Source organism: Oculina patagonica, chromosome 10 (genome assembly GCF_052425735.1).
Source record: "Oculina patagonica isolate OP01 chromosome 10, crgOcupat, whole genome shotgun sequence".
Lineage (NCBI taxonomy): Eukaryota > Metazoa > Cnidaria > Anthozoa > Scleractinia > Oculinidae > Oculina > Oculina patagonica.
The window spans coordinates 6,529,828-6,549,601 of NC_135767.1; the positions used below are offsets into that span (position 1 = coordinate 6,529,828).

General features: G+C 37.5%; 1 protein-coding gene across 1 annotated transcript; it reads right to left on the reverse strand.

Annotated features, from left to right (window-relative positions):
* Positions 1-1,340: 1,340 nt before the first annotated feature.
* On the reverse strand, positions 1,341-19,756 carry LOC144628317 (uncharacterized). The gene is made up of 17 exons (XM_078486409.1): positions 19,608-19,756; positions 19,368-19,452; positions 14,250-14,329; positions 13,941-14,032; positions 13,297-13,405; positions 11,557-11,627; positions 10,596-10,703; positions 10,077-10,149; positions 9,356-9,398; positions 8,392-8,474; positions 7,742-7,792; positions 7,045-7,113; positions 6,826-6,871; positions 6,449-6,549; positions 4,368-4,454; positions 3,391-3,561; positions 1,341-2,439 (listed from the first exon to the last, which is right to left on the reverse strand). The coding sequence occupies exons 1-17, from the start codon at positions 19,620-19,622 to the stop codon at positions 2,335-2,337; spliced, it is 1,389 nt and encodes a 462-aa protein (XP_078342535.1). The 5' UTR covers positions 19,623-19,756; the 3' UTR covers positions 1,341-2,334.
* Between the last annotated feature and the right edge of the window lie 18 nt (positions 19,757-19,774).

The window sequence follows — 19,774 nt, forward strand, 5'->3', positions numbered from 1 at the left end:
TCCAAGGAAAAAGCATTATATTATCAGGATTTCTTCACTTCACCCCTATGGTTAGAGGAAGTAAGGGACTGGTCAATAAGTACAGGGGGGGGGGGGGGGGGGGGGGGGGGGGGTGGGCCGGAGCAGAAAGGGGGTGGGTCATCCGTTTTTAAACCCTCGAAAAGGGGTGGGTTATGTAATTTTGATCTACACGTAGGGGGTGGGTCATCTTATTTATTCACTTATTTTAAACTTTTATAATTCCAAGAAAAGCTGTATTCATCCGTATATAAGATTGATAAATTTCTCTATGTGAGCATTTTTTAATGAATTTCTCGCGGTTTCAGAAGGCCCAAATATGAAAATTTCTCGGGGAAGCATGCCCCTCTGACCCCCCTAGATGGCTTGTGATCTTAAGTCTCTCTTCGACCTGCATAGATTCACGTTGGGCTTTAACCCTTTTAATACCAGTAAACCCAAACACCTTGCAAATATGAATGATGGACAGTGGTTGTACATGTAGTTTCTGTTATCAATTTCTGTATAAAAATATGAGCTCTTCAATAGTTGTTTATGAATGAATATTATACTTTTTTCAGTTTTCGCGTATGTTTGTGTCTAAATTTACCCATGGACTTTACACACAAACATGTGGATAACTTGCAAAAGATTAGTAGAAGAAGTAATAAATTCATCCTTCTTTGCTGTGTTAAGAAACCGGAAAAGACGTACATGGAACAGCAGTGTCCATCAGAGAAAATTAGGGTGGTATATGTAGGGAATTTCACTTAAAAACTGATGTCACATCCAAAACCTCCAACCCCTAACAGATAATAGAGAAATGATTTGTTCCTTGATTTTTTAGCAAAGGGGGTGGGTCATGTAATTTTTAACCCCCTATCAGGGGTGGGTCAGTCAGTTTTGAGCCAGAAGGAAGGGGTGGGTCACAAATTTTCGAGCCACCACTTTTCCAATTGCTCCGGCCCACCCCCCCCCCCCCCTGGTACTTATTGACCAGTCCCTAACACGAACATTGTTGCCGTTCAGTAAAAATTACATGCCTAGTGTTGAAATAAACTTGTTCCTGTTGTCTCTACAAGGTTTTTTTCTTTGTGTACGTCGCGTTAATTTCCTTCATTTTGAAATGTTACCTCCTCTTTCGCGTTAATCTCCTTTATTGGGAAGTAATTTTTCCTTCAATTCACGTTAATTTAAGTATAAAATACCAAATTAACACAAGCGTTAATTTCCAATAATTGTTCGTTTTACTTGTGTTACATCACGTTCAATGCCTTCTATACGGATAAAAGTGACTTAACCAATGGAATGGTGCTCTAGCGAGGGTAATTATACACGTATAGTGAAGTTTTCAATCTTTTTTATTTCCCTGATTTGGCATCCTCACATTGCCTTATTTCAAGACGTATGTGCACGTGTATAAAACATAATGTTTCCACTATATTAAATGGTTTAACATACACATACAAAAACTACCTTTGGATTATCCAAGTTAGTTATAACTTACATGATGTGGATTGAGAGTCTTTTTTTTTAAATATTACGTTAGGAAATCTAAGCAACACAAAGGGAGTATAAGAAACCACATCTTTTTAAAAGCTATATGATGTTTTACTAAACCATGTCGAAATTACGTCGATCAAATCAGTTTGTCAGACTTCGGGGGGGAGGGGGCAGACGACTTTCAAGTCTATATATAACTATAAAAATTCCGCCGTCTTGCTTCATGTTTTTTAGAAAACCCAGAATTTGGTTGTTTAACGTTGTTGTTTTGCAGAGGAGGACCAAGAAATGGCAGCTTTTTTACTGTAATCTTCGTGGTTTGCTTAACTATCTTGTGTGTAACTGGCTTGGTTTTGCAGAAAAATAACTGAGAAATAACTGGACGAGCACATGCAAAGATAATAATTATATATGTTTGTATATTTTTTTTTCGCAGTTTGTAACCCACAAACGCTGTTGCGATGCTCTTTTAAATAATCCACGTACAGAACTAAACGTTGTTGTTGTGGTTGTTGTTTACATCGGGCCTATCACAGCAAACGCAAGTATCGCAGTGAACCAATCAAAAGTCTAGGAAGAAAATACAACCAGTGTCAAGCGCGGGATAAAAACATGCACCCGTGTCAAGCGCGGGAAAACTTGCAAACCATGCCAAGCGCGGAAAATAACGGGATCTACCGGTATTCTCCGATTGGTTGACGCATGTTGTATGAGTTTTTGAACCAAAAATAGATCACAGACTAGGCAGAACAAAAGAAAAACCTGATATCTTTCGAAACGGCGACACAAGACATATTTATTATTATACGGGGGCTAGATGCTGAACTGACTAAGCTACTCGTTGGGTCTAATCTGCAGAGTAATTTTCTGTTGGTTGTCGAGACATTCCCGTAGTTTATTCTCAGTCATAGTCAGCCTTTGTTCCAAAATTGATACTGTCTGCAATTGAAAAAAGAAAAGAACTAGTTTAATTGAAGCCATTTTCACCCTATTTTCGCTCTCTAAGACTACAATCACTCTGGCCAATCACAGGACACAGACAAACCAATTAACCAATGAAAACTCGAAGAAAATACATGTAGCTGGCGAAGGGAAGGAAAAAGTGCGCGAGTGAATCACGATTGGTTTTGGTTTTACTTCTGATTGGCTGAGAAAGTGGCGCATTTTTTTTAACCAATCACTAAGCGTAGTAATGCCAAACCAAAGCACCTCGAATTACTTTCGACATCTCAAGTAAAAATCACGTTATAACAGTACTAAACAATAAGAGAATAAAAAACAAGGCGCAGCCCAGTTGACTATCACTCATAGAAAACTAGGGTGAGTAGTCTAATTTGTTTAGTAGACAGTATGAAAGGGGAACAGCGAAACACGATGAAAAAACCAATCAGATTCACGGACTCGAAAAACGTAGCGTAAATGTTTCAAACGCGCCATCCGTAAAATGTATGAAGCTTCTGTAGAATTAGGTTTGAAATGAACTCGAAAACAGAGCAAATTTTCGGGGTCAAGTCTGAAACATCGTGTAAGAAATAATGCTTTGTTCACTTCTAAGAGAGGCATGGTGGCCTAATAGTTAGTGTGCTGGAGTTCAGATCGAGCGCTCCTGGTTCGAGCCCTGGCTGTGGTTATTGCGTTGTGTTCTTGGGAGAGACACTTAACTCTCACAGTACCTCTCTCCACCCAGGTGTATAAATAGGTACTGGCGAATTTAATGCTGTGGGTAACCCTGCGATGAACTAGCATCCAATCCAGGGGGGAGTAGAAATACTCCTAGCCGCTCAATGTTACAGAGACCAGGACACGTTCTGAAGTTATGAGACACGTTGGCCCGATGCAGTTATTTTTCATTTCACTTTACATGTAATACAAAATTATCACTAGTCTAACCTGTGTTAAGACATCGAGCTGTCCTACAATGTGTTCTAGCGTCATGCTCAGCTGTGGTGGGATGTCTCTTCTTTCTAGCGGTGTAGTTAGAGAAGGCTGACTAGATGGGACGCCTCCCAGACCATCAGATTCACCTGCGCGTCCAGTTACTTCATCTAACTTGCTCTGTCTCTGAGGAAGGAAAAAGTGTGAAGAATGTCAGTGTGGTAGATGTGGGCTGGTAGAAACACCTGATTCAGCCTGGCTGTTAATAATTCAGGTTATGAGAGACGTATTGATTCTGTTCTACAAATTTTCCAAAAATTAAAATTAAAGCCTCAGTCAATTCGTTTGATTTCATTGTTCTGGAATACTGAAAGCACGCGAGGGAATAACAAGAACAGGAGAGAAAATTTGCAGAGAAAAACATAAGCACATTTCTTCTTTGATGTCTGCCTCGGTTGCTGAAGGGCTTCTAACAGAACAAAGCACGCAAAAAGCTTTTCTTTTCAGTTAACAATCTGGTTGAAAGCAGAATGGTTATAAGTTTCTCATTTTTTAAAAAACTTGTAAATGTTATTGCTGAAACAGTTCTATTACAAAAATAAAATCTACAATGCAACGTCAATTACAACTGAAGATGATCGTTGAAAGATCGAAACTGTCTTGTTAAAAAAATTGCGTTGTATTTTTATCTGAAGCTTTATTATGAAGAAATCCGTTTTTTTGTGAGAATATAAAATATTTAAAAAGCGTTTACTTAACAGCTACAACTGAAGGCTATGCTAAAATTCACTTCTCTTTTCACGGCAAATAAAAACAAGATACAGCAAAACATGTGTATATATGCGTACATGTATTTGCTTTTGAGTTTCCCTTAGTTCAGTGTTTAGGTTTTGTGCGATTGGCCATTATAATTCTCTTTGTTGGTTTTGGTTTTCAGTACTATACTCAATTGAAAACCGCTCTAATGTTGCCCATAGTTGAATAATTTTTACCTGTGGTATTGAAAACATGGCAGGGCCAACTTCAACTACTTCTGGATCCCCAACGGCAAGATTCCTAGGCTCTGCGCCTGCTCTGACCTGCAACAATGAACAAGGGGATGAAGTACTTTTCCTCTTATGTACGATTACAGTAGAATGCTGATATGCACTTAATATACTTAATACACTTAATGATCCCAAGTGACAGGAGACGAACGAGTTGGCTCTTTACAGAGCGTGACTGAGGATTTGAATTCACTGCGTGCTAAGAACCAGCCAGCGGTATGGTGGAGGGCTTGGCAAGGAACATCACTTTTCATCAGCAGCGCCCTAACCTAAACCACTCGACCATGCCACCCTCCTTTGCACGAGGAATTACTTGATTTACGTACACGTATGTGTTAAAAGCGGGTTTTAAGGGGGACTAGCAGTTCCCACTTTTAAACAGGAATGACGGTCAACTTCGTCTTGATTCACATTCTTCTTTAATAAACTCTACCTCAGGCGTAGAACCTTTACTGACAATGTTGTTCTAAATTCTCTGGTGTGTAAAGCAGCTCGCGCTCTTTTATGATAGCCAGATTCTTTAACTGTCAATCTCTGTCAAAACGCCAAATTTGATGTATCTAAGCTTACGTAATGACTTGCGCAGTTAGTTTTCGTTGAAGTACGACTGCGCGTTTAAGGTAAACCTTCGAGCTATTTGCGATGTCGAAAACGCTTTTCTTTCCAAAATTTCGTTACGAACCAAACGTGAACTGGCCAAAATAAAACAGCGCGAGCTATGTAAAAATTACAAACATTGTTTTTCTACAACAAAAACAGTTACAAGTAATACAGTTGTACAGTTAGAGCCGAAAATAGGTTTTCTTGTTAACAAAGTTCAAACAACAACTTTTCCACTAAACTTGAAGAAGAAGGGGCGTGTTATTCGGTAACTACAGTCCGACCCCTTTCCATAAATGAATACTAAGTTGTTTACGAGTTCAGAGCAGTCGTTTGTGCAAGCCGAATTTAAAAGAATATTTGCGTACATGGTTGTTCAAACAAGGATGTACAAAAAGGTGGATAAACATTGTACAATAGTTAAAAAGGTTCTTTGTCCTTACAAAACGTGGAAAAATAAGGTCAAGGTTTCCTGCTAGAAAAATATCACCGAATACAAGTGTATAAAACAACTTAAGGTCAGAAACAAGTTATTCCAGGAAGAATCCGTGGTTGACCAATCTAAGGTCAAAAAGGTCAAGATCTATTTAATCATAAATAAGCAAACAAGTATGTCTTTTGTTCTTAAACAATGGTTGACAATGTAGGTTACCTAGGAATGAATAAATATTATGAATTTACTTTGTCGTTCAATAGTCGAACAAAACTGTTTTCCGGCAACTAACTCACAAGAAACCTTGACTCTCGTTACAAAAAAACACACACTAGATAAGAAAGATAACTTCAACCAAAATTGCACTCAATTCAAACATTCCCAAAAATCAGTATATAATTGATATCGTAATCAAAGATGAAATAAGTGTTTGATGATAAAAATAACTTCACAAAAGGTGTCAACGAAAAGAATGTATTACGCGAAAACTTAAAATTGTTATGCAAAATAACCGTTCAAAAACATCAACTTTTTATGGTTTAACATATGTAATCTTGAAACCCAAGAAAAACCATTAATTCCTATAACAGCCGTATCATCAGAGTTGCTGTAGGTGACACATGTCTAAGACAGGCGTTTTGAATAAGTGTATCTGTTGTAGGTCTTATTATTTTTCACGTTGAATCTGTTTCTTACCCAGGTTAATGTGTTTAACCAGAAGAAAACATTCTTCAATCACTTAAAACAATTTGAATTTAGTTATTTTTATTTCTTTTTAATGAATTCCCATATTGTTCTTTGATATTGTGAAAGTGTCTTCAGGTTAAAACAAATTAACCTACAATAGGTTGGAAACAATTTTAACCTGAAAACCAATTTGACCTACAGCATATCCAGGAAGCTCTAAGTATCTAATAGACTCATGCACGTCCAGTGTTTAACATGCAGTTCAATCACTTCATTTACAATCGACTCAGTGCAAGTCCAGGCTCACCTCAGGTGCAGCTGATCTGGGCGGAGTCCTTGGAGGGGGGTCATGGCTGTGAGGCTGGGGTACTGATGGGGATGCTGCTCTTTTTCTGTGGGAACGTAGCACTAATGAACAGTAAGCAAATAAATGAATGCATTTTAATGATGGCACATACATGTAAGTCATTTCAACAACAATTTAACAAGTTTTGGTGGCCTTATGGTTGGTATGTTGGACTCTGGAATGAGTCCAGAGGTCCACATTCAGGCAAGAGCCGTTTTGTCGCATTTCTTAGCAACACAATTCAGTACTGTATTCTTGACATTATTAGTTGCATTTCAAGAGAAAACAGTCAATACTTTATTATAGATTAATGTAATTTATATTTCTGTTAAAATTACCTTCCTCATAGTCCACTTTGTCAAAGTTTGTTTTCCAAACCATAACCTTTGAAAAAAGTACAAATAGTATTTTTTGTTTTTGTACATCAAATTCAGAGAATTAAATCTTAAACCCCTTAGCACATCTACCTCACGATAGAAATAGTTAAAAAGAAAATAATTAAATGTTTAACAAAAGTGTCCATTTTTTGGCAAGGGAAATAAGACCATGTTATTTACCTGCTCGTCTGAGCTTCCTGATGCAAAATATTCACCATTTCGTGAGAAAGTTGCACATGTCGCTGGACCCTGAAGGCAATATTAAAATACATCATTATGTGTGAGAGGTTTATGTCTACAGTTGCTGAATTGGTTGTTAAAGAGGCTTTGTCGTGGATTTATTAATAACCAGATTTTTGAACAGCCAAAATTTATCTTCGTGTTGTTGGAAACCTAAAAATAATGGTCCATTTTTATTTAAAATATTGCTATATTGGAGAACTGAAAGTGCCTGGCTGCAGATGGCTTGGATGAAAATGGATTGCATTTGAAAAATTAAGGCTGATTTTTTCAAGTTGTCTCCGTGCGTCTTCAAAAAATTGATAATTATTGCTGTAGCTTGATTTCTTTTTGCAAATAAAATATATCTTTCTTTAGTTGTTCAAAGATAATGGTTTTCATGGGTTAAGTTGCCTACCACTAATTTTAGAACAGTTGAGACCAAAAAGCTGCGAAATCCCCAAGATGTAGCTCCTTTAAGTACTTTCAAATGAGTAACAAGTCATTAGCAACCAGAGACAAGACATGAAGTTTGTAGATCAACGACATCAACATAGAATTATTAGATGGCATCTCAAATGTCACTCAAGTAGGGAATGAAGCATAGATAAGAAGTGTGTGTTATCTAAGACTAAATAACATTAATGCTGACACTAACCTGATGTCCATGAAGTGTGTAGAACAGTCGCCCTTCCATAAGATCTAATATCTAAGAGGGAATATTGTTTTGTGTCAGAAAAAAATGTCAAAACTTGTTATTTGGCAGGCAAAATTTAGTTTCTCCTCAGATTAAAGGTTAAGCAGTAAACACTGAGAGGGGATGGGGGACTGCAAGGTTGGAAGCCATGAGTAACAGGTAAGAAGGCTATAGAGGGCAGCAAAAAATGAATTGTAAACAGGATTCCAAACAAAGGTGTTGGGAACAGGGAGCAGTGGAAACAAGAATATATTGAAATGTTGTGTACCCCTCTCCCCCCTCCCGCTCAATACCTGTCTGCCTCTCTGGGGTGTCTGCCTAGCTCAGAGAGGGATGTATTGGGAACCCCACCTCTACCGAATTGTGGGTTCCCCTTACTTTTACCATCTGACATGGTACAATAAATGATTAATAGCCAAAAAAGAGTCATCATGGGTTAAAATCAGTAAAAACCCCTCAAATCATTCCTACAGTATAAGTTAGAGTTCACATTAAATAATTACTATGTGTTGCCAACTGCTTGATTTTAACTTGTCACATTATTTAAACAAATATCAACGGTAAAACATGTAGTTTCAATAGTATGCATGGTTAAAGTTATTCTACAGTACCTTTAATGTGGTGTCACTGGAGGCTGACACAAGGTAATTCCCAGATGGATGAAATGAAACAGCATTCACAGCATTTGTGTGTGCTGCAAAAAAATCATACAACATTTTAGATATATTACCTTTCCATAACAAGTTTCATGGGGGTGTTTGGGTGTTGCGAATATCCAAATCATGTCATATAGTCCATCTATGCTGTTACTTTTCACATAGATGAAGCAAGATCTGTGGTTGCTGAAGGTGTAAGCTACTAGGGAGGTCTTGCGGCATGAAAATGTTAAAATCTAGAAGCTCTGAAACACTATTTTTAGGATGTTCAGATTTAACATATTTCTCTAGAAAATTCAATCTCGTTCAACTGGGGATAACTTTTGTTACTAAATGTATTTTGTCTTTAATTTTGGGTTAAAATCTAGATGAGGCAAGTGCCTTGTTTTGTCTCTTGCTAGCTACGTCCCTGCAACCCTTGATTTGACTTAGAGGAGGCCTCAGATACTGACTAATTCTGTCAGTTTGTTGGTACTGACAAGCTGACAAATTGACTTACTTATCCTATGTTTTAGATTCCTGAGTCAATTTGTCAAATGAAGTATCTGAAGCCTCCTCTAACTTGGGGATGCAACATGATTACATTAATATTTTGTATATTTTCGACAGGGGAGATAGGACATGACTTGCACAGTCAGCAAAACAGAGAAAAAAGATCATGCATAGCAGCCACAACAAAAAAAGAAAAATTGTACAAACTAAAAAGGAAAAATCCTGCACAACCTGAAGTTGAAAAAAATAACTGTTACTTGCAAGTACAATGAAACCAAATATAAATTTAAACCACAACATTCACAAAAGTGTCAGTGGAAAAAATCAATTTTAACCTGCCCAGTCAGCAGGCAATTTATCTTTTTTTATGAGCAGCTAGCATCACGTAGCATCTACTTTTTATTGGGCAAGCCTAGACATCCTTTACCTTGGTAATGCTGTAGCAGTTTGTTCATTCTAATGTCCCACACCTGTAAGTAAACATAGTCAAGAACTCATGGAAATTTTTGACTTCATGTATGCAGTGCTTTTTTTTCTCCATATTCCACCTGGGAGTCTGTTCACTGGCTACCCAAATGACAGATGTCTTGCAGGCGTGTGGTTAAAACTGTCCTGCTTCAAATTGTTACATGTAAGTACACTGAGTACCTCCAGTGCTGGAAATTACTGTCGGTCATCGGACATTGTCCGATCAAATATGCCAAAATGTCCGGCCAACATGAACTTACGTGACTGTGTCTTGGAAAATTTAATGTGTTTGATTTAAAATGCGAATTGATGTCCGACCAATTTTCTAATATGTCCGTTCAAAATAACAGTTTGGAAGGACACATGTCCTCTTAAAAAAGAAAAATTATTTCCAGCACTGACCTCACAAATAAAGTAAGTTACCATCCCCTCACAAGACAAGAATCATGTCTCATGAGATGCAATTCACATATCGGGAGACACGATTCTCATATCGAGAGATGAGACACTTGTCTTGCATGAAGTTTTAAAACCTGTAAGTATGATAGCTTGATCTTCTTGCGAGATTTTGATGGCCTATTGTAAAACATAGCAACAGTATGCAGGCAAACTGCATGTCAACTTCGGCCAGTGATACAGAGCCATGGAGGATTGAATAATACACAGTGTCACCAACAAACCTTTACTGTACTGTCTGTTCCTCCAGCTGCTATGCATGTGCCACTGGGGTGAAACTCAACTGAGTTTACATAACTAAAATGAGCAAGAAAAATGGCAAGTAGAAAAACTTATGACAATGCTTTTATAATGTTTCTGGCAAAATTCACCAAGATCCCAAGCTCTCTTAATTAAATGCCCAAAATGATTTGCTGCTCTGCTGCTTTGTAATTGTACACCGTGTGTCAGACCTTTTTTCCTTAGATAGTCCCAGAAATCCTTAACTACATGCAATGACTAACCACGTTACTAATAAATAATTATTATTAAATAAATATTGTTTTTTATTGTTTAGAGGAAACACCCACCTTAATAAAGCAGTGAATTGTTGATGACTATTATCAACAATAGCTTGCTACTGACCCCCCCCCCCTCCCCTCCCTCCACACACACACCACTACCACCATCACCACCACCACTACCACTATCACTACCAGCTGACTTTGCTGGAAACACCCACAAAGTCAAGAGAATTAACCCACCCTCCTGGATCATAAAAGGTGTGAACACATTCCTTGCTTGTTCTGTCCCAGATCTTGATTGTCTTATCATCACTTGCTGATACAATCATCCGTCCATCTGGAGAAAACCTAGCAGCAGTAAAAAAAACAATCATTAACCTAAATTCCATATTTAAAGTGCTTCAGACCAGTTATTACTAGTCAAAGTACATGTACCAAATTTTATAATGTTGGCTAGGCCAAGTTTTAAGAATGTCATCAGATAAAAATTCCAAGATTGCCTCAACACAGAAGAGGAGAGCCAGAGAGATGTGGTGAAGAACCATTAGTAATGAGAAGGAGCATCTTGGATTTAAGACATGGAGGGAGGCGGAGAGAGACAGGGTGGCTCTAGCTTGGAGAAGGAGGATCAGTGGTCCCATTCTCCATGGGGAGAGACGGGAGCAATCATTATGACAATGATGATGATGACAACAACCAATCAGCAACCCTTTAAGTACAAGAATCTCTACAGAGCATTTATCATACCCAAATTTACAATCAGCTAATTGATCAGAAGCCTTGCTTCCTGCCCTGATTTTCTAAAATATAAAAGTCAGTGATTTGGTTAAATTTGGGTAGAGTAAATACCTTATCATACCTCTTTGATATGCTTTAGTGGCATTATACTGAAAGGCTCATTTGGTTTTGGTATGGGTACACTATTTTGGCTCAACTGGGTTTCGCCAAAAAATGAACCATGGCTGAAACAAAGTCACCCGATAAGCAGCAAAAGCAAACCAGAAAGGTAATAATGATTAGGCGTCTGGAGCAAAGGCTCATTTCTACTAATTTTAGGATTGGAATTTTCTGTGTGACACTAAATAAATTTGGATCTTAAGACTGACATCATGCATTTATAATATTTTTATTGTCCATATCCTTACAAATCAATTTTTTAGTTTAGACTACATTCTAACAATTTATCGTTGATGTTATGTACCTTGCACATCGCACCCAGTTCATGTGAGCATTCAGAGAATATTGAAATTTCTGACGATGAACTGTCCACACCTGTTGAACAGTAGTAAGTTAAAATAAAACTGAATCCATTTCATCAACATTTACTTTCTCCATACAGTATCAATACATTCTTTGTTATATACTGTTATCTGCTGTTGACAGATCAATTATCCACATGAAAAAAATCTACTTCTCCCAGATGACTGAACAGCACTTTTTTTTAATCCCTGTAATGTACATGTTCATGTACATCAGTCATGTCCTGGTCGGTGTCATTGTGTTGTGTTCTTGGGCAAGACACTTTTCTCTGACTCGTAGTGCCTCTCTCCAGCCAGGTGTATAAATGGGTACCGGCGACATAATGCTGGGGGGGGGGGGGGTGGTACCCTGCTATGGACTAGCATCCCATTCAGGGGGGAGTAGAAATACTCCTGGTCACTTAATGCTGCCACTTGGCTGGAGACAGGACTTTACCTACCCTACCTAATATGTAAAGGGAAGCCACGAGCCAAGCAGCCCACACTGCCGGAGCTTATCCCAGTTTTCGTAGCATTAAGCAGCTAGGAATATTTCTACTCCCACCCAAATGGGATGCTAGTCCATCGCAGGGTTCCCCCCCCCCCCAGCATTATGTCGCTGGTACCCATTTATACACCTGGGTGGAAAAAGGGCACTATGAGAGTAAAGTGTCTTGCCAAAGAACACAACATAAGTGACCTCGGACTGCTTGATCCAGAGTCCGGCGCACTAACCATTAGGCCACTGCGCCTTCCAATAATAATTTAAGTACTAACATGTAAATGTAATTTACTTATCTGAATGACACCAAAGAGAGCTGTCATTATTATGTTTTTGAGTCACCTGTTCCCTTCAGGGTTTTCATTAAGAATTGTAATAGCAGGAGAATAGTGTAAAGTAACCAGAAAATGATTTCTAAAGGTTCCGCATCTTAATAAAAAAATACGTAGTACTACAGGCTTTTGAAATTTAGCCGGAGAATTCTACGTAGTAGCGGGAGAATTCTCCGATCTCCGATGCCTAATGAACAGCCTGCCCCTTAATATTTAAACTAATAACAAACTTGTTGATTCGTGGGTGAAAATACGTTTAACAGGCAAGTTCACCCATAAAGTCACGACCCCATCAAGCATTCTGTCAGTCACAATAGGTGTAACAGCTAGGTTACGGCCCTTAATGACAACCCCTGCTTGGGCCAATATTAAAAAACAATATGTAGACAGTTTTCTGACTAATAAAAAAGTTACAATAATCTTGGTCAATCTTGCAGAATAACATACATTATTTTTTTAAAAACTAGCAATCATGGTATATTGCAATTCCTGAGTTTTGATTGGTTAACAGGCAATAGTATATAAGCTCATATACCATGGACCAAAAATATGGTAGGTGTACACATCAGCTAGTCAAGAACAGCTGGGGAGCTCAAATACAGTTATTCTTTGGGTGTTTTTATTAAAACAATTATTTCACTCATGCTTGTTGGATATGAGATACACTGTTATAGTTATAGCCAGCTCGGTGCCACATGCCTCATTGTCTATCTACCATCTCATATCCAACATGCGCTCATGGAATGTTAAGTATAACTTTAGCCACCTCGACCTACATGTACAGCACTGTCAGTTACATGTAAGTATGAGAAGGTGATATTCCGTGCCAATTTGCAGGATAATAATTTATTGTTTAACACGAGTCTCACCTTGACTGTTTTATCATCTGATGCAGTGACAAGAGATTGTCCATCACCAGAAAAGTCCACACTCCGTACTGTTGCAGTGTGAGCCTTGAACACTGTGCTCTCTCCTTTACTTCAAATCGTAAGAGAGAAAACTGTCATTCTTAAAATTGGCATGAGCTTATTTATGTGCTAGCAAGTCCTAAATATAAATAACGAAATGTAGCACAAACTGCCACAGCTTGCTAGCCAATGACATAAATGGCTTGGTGGAAAGAAGGGCGTTAGTGATTTTGCCTAAAAATGAACATTGCCAAAACAATGTCTCCAAACCTCTTCGTTCGTTTACAGAAGTTTAACTTTGTACTTTTTGTAGTCAGCGCTTAAGACGCCGACTGGAAATGAAGGAAAAGCCAGCGAATATAAAATTATTTTATTTTCCCTGGCTTTTCCTTCATTTCCAGTCGGCGTCTTAAGCGCTGACTAGAAAAACAGGGTCTTTTTGCATACATTATTTCTCGAAACAAAGCAAAAGCAAGTGAAAATGAAACAGCACAATGTTTTACGGATGTAAACAAACCCACATGCAAAATTTGGAGTTGTTTGGCAATTCCACCAAGCCCTTGAAATGTAAGTTTGCTAAGAATCAGATTATATTTAGTACTTACACACTTGGAACCCAAAGTCTGACAGTTTTGTCTCTTGATGCCGAAGCAATCAAATGCCCCGATGGTGAAAACTTCACTGACAGTACAGCATCCTGATTAAAGATGCAACAATATTGTAAGCAAAACTTTTACCAAGATTGTTTTTTATTGCTATTAAAATGTCAAGACGGCAATAATTGACATAGCTTTTTTAAATCAAATATGGATCTACATGCAAAAAAACAATAATCATGTGTTACCAAGTCAGTTGATCATAATTGAAAACAATGGTATAATTTTAATTAAAGGTTCACATGACATCATTGTTACCTTGTGCCCAACAAATCTGTATGCCCTCATGTGTGGCTTAAAGTGCCAGATCATTAGACTTGAGTCCATAGATCCAGTAACTACACAGAATATGGAAAAAAACAAAATTTAAAAGTTATTTTAAGTTCATGAGTTGCTCATGATGCAAAGAGATTCTGTATGACGACCTGAGACTAGTAAATTCAGGGCTGTTATTAAGGGCTGTAACCTGAAACACCTGTGTGTGGAGATGTAAATTGGAAATGCTAAAATGAAATGCTAAACTTTTATGTTACAGCCGCTTAAAGCTTTATGACAGCACTGAAATTCTTCCATGACTTACTGTTTGTTTGCAAAGGGGTAGAATATCAATTTTTTTAATAAATGACTGTCTAGTTTGCTTATCATATCAATAGAAACAAAATAATATTAATATTTTCATTGGCTTTCCACAACACTTACTTGTTACTTAATTGAAGCGTAATGATCATGTGACCAGAGCCACACAATCAAACTTAGTAAACCTACACCATAATCCAAAAGGGTTTACGGTCGGTTGGAGACAAAGTCGTTTCGAGACAAGTCGTTTTGAGACAAGCGGAGGTTGATTCGAGACACATGTAAAGTCAATTCATGACAAACTGAAATTGCTTCGATTTAGAAGTAAACTCGAGAAAAGTTTAACAGTATAAGTGTTTTAGTTTGGTAATTTTTGTTATCTCTGTAACAAATAAGCTAAAATTCACAGAAGCGACTTGCTACCAGTTTCCCCGTGACACAATCGATTGACTGATGTTATTTTATTTCTCAGGCCGTATTTACTTGCAACTTACACGTAAAGCCGTCGCATTTTACCGTTGAAATAATAAAAAGAGCCATTTTGTGAAGCTCGTGGGCCGTTGGGGTAGGAACATGCCTTCAGTACCAGAGTTGACCTCATTCCATAACTTGAAGATCTTGGTCTGGAGGTCTCTGAACTTTTTTCTTTGGATGCGCTGTAACTTCTTCTCGGAAGGAAGCCTGATCTGATCTGTTTGTTTTACCATTTATATAGTGTAGTATTTTTATCGAAAGGACTTCAAGTAACGTGACCTTGTCTCGAATCGACTTTACACGTGTCTTGAATTGACCTTGACTTGTCTCGAAACGACTTGTCTCAAAACGACTTTGTCTCGAAATGACCGGACACCTCCAAAAGTGTGTGCTGATAGCAAAAGCAAATTGCTTTGCCTGTGCTTAATAAAGGTTTTTGTTGTTGTTGTTGCCAGAAAAAATTTTCTCAGGTAAATGGCCCAAGTTTTGGTTTCAGTACATTTTCACTGGCAATGTTATAAAACAACTGGTTCATGCTTTAGCATGCACAATCGAGTTATGGTGCACATTGGAAGCTTGGAGAGCACTCATGCATCTAGAAGCTAGACTTGCTCTTGGCTGCTGGCTCGAGCAACTCTTATGATTCTTTTGTACTCTCCAAACTTTCTGCATGCATCAGAACTCGATAACGCATGCTTATTACAGCATGAACCAATTGTTAAGGTGGCTTGACCCAGTTTTTTTCTAGCGATACCTATCAACTTTAAAACCCCCATTCTTAAAGGGATTAATGTCAATGAGATATCCACTATATCACATGGATTACACATAGACTGAACTGCAATATGACATAAATTTTTGGGAGATCGGAATGAATATCACGTGACAATGACGTCACACAGGTTTTTGCTCTGAATCGAATTTTAGCCCGTAACCACATTTTCTCTCGAGATCCTCCACGCTATGTATACCTTGGGTGTTTGCCTTCAGCTCTGCGGAGTTTCATCGAAATCTACAAGAGGAATTTTGAAATATCTTGGAATTTCCTTTTAGATGGTATAATTTATGCGTAAAATATAGACAAGACTTCATATAAAGAAATTTGCTTCTTTTTTGATGCTTAATGAGAGGCTTTAGTCCTCAATCCTTTTAAAAATGTCCCATATCCGATATCCAAACCGTAAAAAGTAGGTAGACTTGTGCGATTTCGAAAAATATGGAATATATATTAATCATAGTGAAGCTCAATGTTTAGCTCTATTTACCAATTTTACGCCTACTTTCGCAAAGGAAGCGATTATTTCAAAACTCGTCGATGAATTTTATCCAAAATTTTTCAGGGTGGCAATTGATCAGTACACTAAACAATCCCTGAATTTCATGCTCATTGAAAACTTCTAAGGTTGTCTAACATAAACGCAAAATTGAGTAAATATTGAAGCGATCTCGTAGTTTTGAATAATTTTGTGCTCTGGGATTTCCTATTGTTTCGAGTTTAACACAACATCGAATTCCTGTGCACCACGTGTGAAATAACTATGCTTGGCCACCTTCCGAAAGCTTTCCGAAATCTTTCGGAATATGGTAATATTCTCGAGTTCAAGTAAACAATAATGAATGAACGAAACTCAAAGCTGGTTATGTTTTGACGCCATTCCAGTCATTTACAAATGACTTGATAGCGTACTCAGAAACTGACCTCGTTTACACTTTCTTGCTTTTGATGGTTAAATCTCTTTAGCGTAGCATTCATTACAGCGGCCTTTTTTTGTTTTGAATTTCTTGTTCTTGGCATTTTTAACTTTCAACTCAGCCAAGACGTCGACCACACAAGAAAAGTTGTTGCATGACAATTTTTTTCCATTGTTTTCTTTACACTCCTTCTTATTAAAGCGTGAACACTTAAAATATGTCTGGAATGTTCTTTGTGTTTTAACCAATATCATGCGAGAACTTCAGACCGCAGAAACCACAAACAACGAATGATGGGTTTCCATCGGTCACGGAACAATATTCGGTTCTTGTTTCGCTCCAATTTACAAGGAAACACTAATTGTAATTCCTTTCTTTTTGAGAACATTCACTGCCGTACTGAAGAATATGTATGAGTGATTTTTTTATAGAAAAAATTGAAAAACCAATGCGCCCGATGCCACGATTTGCCCCAGTTGCCGCCAATTTTCAAAAATTGTAACAAATTCGTTTCTGCAGTTACCGTTCGCCTGATGGCATGTTACAATTTGAACTGAGGTAAGCTTGCATTTTCCGGTTTTTATCTCACCCCAACTATTGTAGCAGACCTAAACACTGATAGAAGGAAGGTTCGTTTCTTCGATATCAGCGAAACGATAGCGGGAAGGAAAAGCGAAAATCAAGCGATTGAGGTGTTTACTTTGCACCAATCTGTTATCACGGCAACATTTTGAATAATTTTCGTCTGGAGCCTTTACAGTTTGCAGTCTTACGATCACGGAACCTCTGATTGCCTTAGGGTTGAAATCGTTTGCCGAAATAAATCGAATCCCTTGTTCTACCGAAAAGATTTACAATCAGTAACGAAAACTCCACAATTTTGTATTTTATTTTTGGTTTATCGTGTTTACATCTTATGTCTAGACGTGTCTACAACATACTGCATGCACTGAACCATGTCGTATAACGTCGCTTAAGGAACCGTCCTTTTTTTTCCTTCAAAAATCCCTGAAACCTTGTTCTGGATGGCCCTCGATACGACAGAATAGCAGTTCTTTAAATTCCTGAAAAAGACAGAGCGTGTATCTTGAAACAAAATAAGAACTAAAGTTGCTCCGTGACCGATGGAAACCCATTTGTTGTTTGCGGTTTCTGCGGTCTGAAGTTCTCGCATGTGATTGGCTAAACATAAACATTCCAGACATATTTTTTAGTGTTCACGCTTTTATAAGAAGGAGTGTAAAACGAACCATATTTCGGAAAGATTTCGGTAAGCTTTCGGAAGGTGGCCAAACATTGTCATTTCACGCGTGGTGCACAGGAATTCAATGTTGTGTTCAACTCAAACAATAGGAAATCCCAGAGCACAAAATTATTCAAAACTACGAGATCGCTTCAATATTTACTCAATTTTGCGTTTATGTTAGACAACCTTAAAAGTTTTCAATGAGCATGAAATTCAGGGATTGTTTAGTGTACTGATCAATTGCCACCCTGAAAAATTTTGGATAAAATTCATCGACGAGTTTTGAAATAATCGCTTTCTTTGCGAAAGTAGGCGTAAAATTGGTAAATAGAGCTAAACATTGAGCTTCACTATGATTCATACATGTATATCTCATATTTTTCGAAATCGCACAAGTCTACCTACTTTTTACGGTTTGGATATCGGATATGGGACATTTTTAAAAGGATTGAGGACTAAAGCCTCTCATTAAACATCAAAAAAGAAGCAAATTTCTTTATATGAAGTCTTGTCTATATTTTACGCATAAATTATACCATCTAAAAAGAAATTCCAAGATATTTCAAAATTCCTCTTGTAGATTTTGATGAAACTCCGCAGAGCTGAAGGCAAACACCCAAGGTATACGTAGCGTGGAGGATCTCGAGAGAAAATACGGTTACGGGCTAAAATTCGATTCAGAGCAAAAACCTGTGTGACGTCATTGTCACATGATATTCATTCTGATCATATTGTATTTCAGTCTAAATGTAATCCATGTGATATAGTAGAAATGTCATTTACATTAATCCCTTTAAGTATGAGGGTTTCAAAGTTGATAGGTATCGCTAGAAAAAAACTGGGTCGAGCCACCTTAAACAACAAAATTCTTGAAATGTGATTGGTTCTTCATGTGTCCATTTGTCACATAATTGGTACACGATTATAATAATAATAATAATAATAATAATAATCATTTCTATAGCGCTATTTAGCTAATCTTTCATAGCGCTTTACAATCACTATGCTAAAAAATAAAAATAAAATATTAAAATACCTAACTAAATTAATCTATTGAGCTAAAATATCTATACATGCAGAGAGTTATACATGCTGGCCAATAACAGCTTTTTATAATTATTGGATACCTGTAATTGGACACCTACACGTTAGCCATTAATTTGCATGTCAATTTACAAAATGTACAGTCATGCAAATTAAATGCACTTTTGTGGGTTCATTCATGATGTTTTTCTACTGTTTGTGATTACCTGATGTTATATATCACTAACTTTTATACTGAAAACAGGTACGCATTAACGCATAGACTTGCAAACCGCAAGTTTTTAAAAACTGATTCAAATTGGTCCATCAGATTTAAAATGTTGTAACAGGCTAATCCAGCTCACCTAACTGTTTCATGTTTGGATTAAAATCAACACTTGTAACTGTGTCTCTGTGACCTTTGAAATGTCTTTCGAGTGTTGGGTCCTCCTGTAGACAGATCGCACAATAAAACACATCATACTTTGAAAATAGCAGAAAATAGGCTTACTTTTTCTAGGCGAGCTGTCTGATACAATGGTTTCATGTTTATAATTCGTGCAAAATTCGCAAGATTACTCAACTAAACCGTGCAAAACACTTACCAAACTCGATGCCATTTCCAATTCAGCAATTATTGAAAGCAACTATGCATTAAAATTGATGTAAAATCCCTTATTCACAGCTACAATAATCATTGAATCTTCTTGTCTCTGTTTCAAATATGGCGGCGTTCGTTGTTATGCTCATGGGAAAGACCGCAGAAAGAGCG